At 42.1% G+C, this 3,124-nt stretch overlaps 1 protein-coding gene across 1 annotated transcript; it reads left to right on the forward strand.

The window, feature by feature from the left end:
* Positions 1-204: 204 nt before the first annotated feature.
* Positions 205-1,668, forward strand: KCNF1 (potassium voltage-gated channel modifier subfamily F member 1). The gene has a single exon (XM_074153916.1). The coding sequence runs from the start codon at positions 205-207 to the stop codon at positions 1,666-1,668; it is 1,464 nt and encodes a 487-aa protein (XP_074010017.1).
* The last annotated feature ends 1,456 nt before the right edge of the window (positions 1,669-3,124 follow it).

Genomic DNA, 3,124 nt, shown 5'->3' on the forward strand with positions numbered 1-3,124 from the left:
CCCTGCAGCTTGTTGCATATCTCATGAGGCTTTCCTGACCGCAGGTTTATCTCTGTAACCTTTCCCACCACCACTCCAGGTCAGTTTGGTAACATTTGTAATAGAGCTGACTCGGTGCTGATTTGCTTTCATGAGAAATTAAAACCACAAAGCTTTGAAACCACACAACAGGCTGAAAATTAAGTAAAATCCAATATAATTAAAATGGCAGGTGACTCTAGGTTTCCAGATGTGGACACTGATGGATCAGAAAAAAATGAAGAAACAGAGATTGTAGTCAATGTCGGTGGGGTAAGGCAGGTGTTCTACGGAGATAACCTGAATCAATACCCAGAAACACGGCTGGCAGAGCTGATCAACTGTTTATCGGGGGGATACGATAGCATATTCTCCCTCTGTGATGACTATGATCCGGGAAAGAGAGAGTTTTACTTTGACAGAGATCCAGATGCTTTCAAATGCATTATTGACGTGTACTACTTTGGAGAAATTCACATGAAGAAAGGAATATGCCCCATATGTTTCAAGAATGAAATGGAATTTTGGAAAGTGGATCTGAAATTTTTGGATGACTGCTGCAAAACTCATCTAAGTGAAAAAAAGGAGGAACTGGAAGAAATAGCTCGAAGGGTGCAACTGATTCTGGATGACTTGGGAGTAGATGCCTCGCAAAGTCGCTGGAAAAGGTGCCAAAAGTGCATCTGGAAATTTCTGGAGAAGCCAGAATCATCCTACCCAGCTCGAGTGATCGCTGTTCTGTCCTTTCTGTTTATTTTGATATCCTCCGTCGTGATGTGTGTGGGAACCATACCCGACCTTCAGGTTGTAGATGCAGAGGGGAACCGTATGGAGCACCCGACCCTGGACAGCATAGAGACAGCCTGTATAGGCTGGTTTACCATGGAGTACGTGCTGAGGCTAATCTCCTCTCCCAACAAACTCCACTTTGCCCTGTCTTTCATGAACATTGTTGATGTGCTAGCAATACTTCCTTTCTATGTCAGCCTGACCTTGACACACTTGGGAGCCAAGCTCATGGAGCTGAGTAACGTCCAGCAGGCTGTCCAGGCCTTGCGCATCATGAGGATCGCGAGGATCTTCAAGCTCGCACGGCACTCCTCGGGGCTCCAGACTCTAACATATGCCCTGAAACGCAGCTTTAAGGAGCTTGGGCTGCTCCTCATGTACTTGGCCGTTGGAATCTTTGTCTTTTCTGCCCTGGGTTATACCATGGAGCAAAGTCACCCTGAAACTTTATTTAAAAGCATCCCTCAGTCATTTTGGTGGGCAATCATTACCATGACCACAGTTGGATATGGAGACATATACCCTAAAACAACGCTAGGAAAACTGAACGCTGCTATCAGTTTTCTTTGCGGGGTGATTGCGATCGCCCTTCCCATCCATCCCATCATTAACAACTTTGTCAGGTATTATAACAAACAGAGAGTTTTAGAAACAGCTGCCAAGCACGAATTGGAACTGATGGAGCTAAACTCAGCTGAGGGGAAAGCCACAAGCTCCAAAAGTGAACTAGAGGATCTTGCGAGGGAAGGCGAGGAGGGTCCTTTTCATAGCAGCCGGCTAAAAGTCTCCCACAGTGACACCTTTATTCATCTCCTGTCAGAAGAGAAACACTATAGAACCAGGCTTCAAAGCTGCAAATAAACCATGAGCTGTTGTCAGCGCTGAGCTATAGATCGGGACAACCTGACAATCAACTATTGAAAAGACTCGTGGGATCTGTCAGAGTTGGGAGGGAGCACTGCTTTGCTTTTCCAACGTGAATATAAATTAACCCCATGGTTTCTCCATCAACAGTTGGTAAGACTTTGCTGTTATTACCCAAAATAAAATAGTAGGACTCCATTGAGATCAGACTGCTTATAATGAGTGCGTTCCGACAAAAAACATTTGTAACCATTTCAGAGACTGAAAAGTCCTTCCTGATCGGTAAATGTTCGATGACCTGAATGTGCAGCATTGCCACATCAGATGTCTGTACCTGTGACAATAAAGAGAAGCATCGCACAGATCGTGTCTCTCAGGCTGTCTTCAATGCCTTTGCAGTTAGGAGAACTGCTCCTAAAAAAATTAAAGCAGCCTCTCATTCATATTAGATTTAGGTTTACAGCAAAATGTTATGAGTAGTTTCAGCCTAGAGATACTGCAAGTATGAGCATACACCGTGTGCAGAATATAAGAGGCAATGGCTGGTTTAATTTTTGTATAATGTAATTTGGGGTCAAAATATGCTGTTTGGATAGGTATGTGTTACTCTGCAGGAAAAAAAAAATATAATTTTCAATGGGACATGTATCTATTTTTTGTGCAGAGATGGAGAACAGAATCAATGTATTTTAAGGAGCAAGTTAAAAAAATATTTGTGCTAGCTTTTAATTACAACAGTCATTTATATATGCAGAAATGTTTCAGGAAGGATTTATAATTAAGTAATTTTTAAAACTGTAAGTTAACCCATAGTATTTTTAATTCACTATTAAAGTAAGAGAAGTTTACAGGGGAGTTAAATTGAGTACTTCTAAAAAAGACACTTTAATTCTTTGAAAGTAAATGTAGAGAAAGTTTCAGTAAAAGTAGTATAATATCCAATTGGTTTATCGTAAAAACATCTATCTGAATGAACATATTACCAGGTTCTCTTTTTTTTAAAAAAGCACATCCCACCCCTACAATAACTGCATGGGTCTGTAAATGTCAGTTTACAGAGGTGGTAGGCACTAATCAGTATCTTATTCATTAATCAGCATATTAATCAACACCAGTGTGTAGTTACTATCCTTTCCAAAAGCAAGTGCCATCTATGTGAGCATTGATTTGGCTCACATAACAACTGCAATATGTGGGTCTGGTCTCTACGAGAGAAATCCATTGAAACTAGGAGTTATGCCAGCTCGACAGGGAGGGGAGAACTGGCACACAGATGTATTTACATTCATTAGAAGTAGGATCCCAAATGATTAAAGGGCTAAAGTAGCTGTCCTTATTTGCTCCCTTTTGTGCTGAGCAGCAGCTTGAGTCATGACCCATCCCCAGGCACCTCCTGGTGCCCAAGGACCCACACACAGGTCACTGGGACTCTTTTCCTGGGACATGGGCAAGC

This window comes from Numenius arquata, chromosome 9, assembly GCF_964106895.1.
Source record: "Numenius arquata chromosome 9, bNumArq3.hap1.1, whole genome shotgun sequence".
NCBI lineage: Eukaryota > Metazoa > Chordata > Aves > Charadriiformes > Scolopacidae > Numenius > Numenius arquata.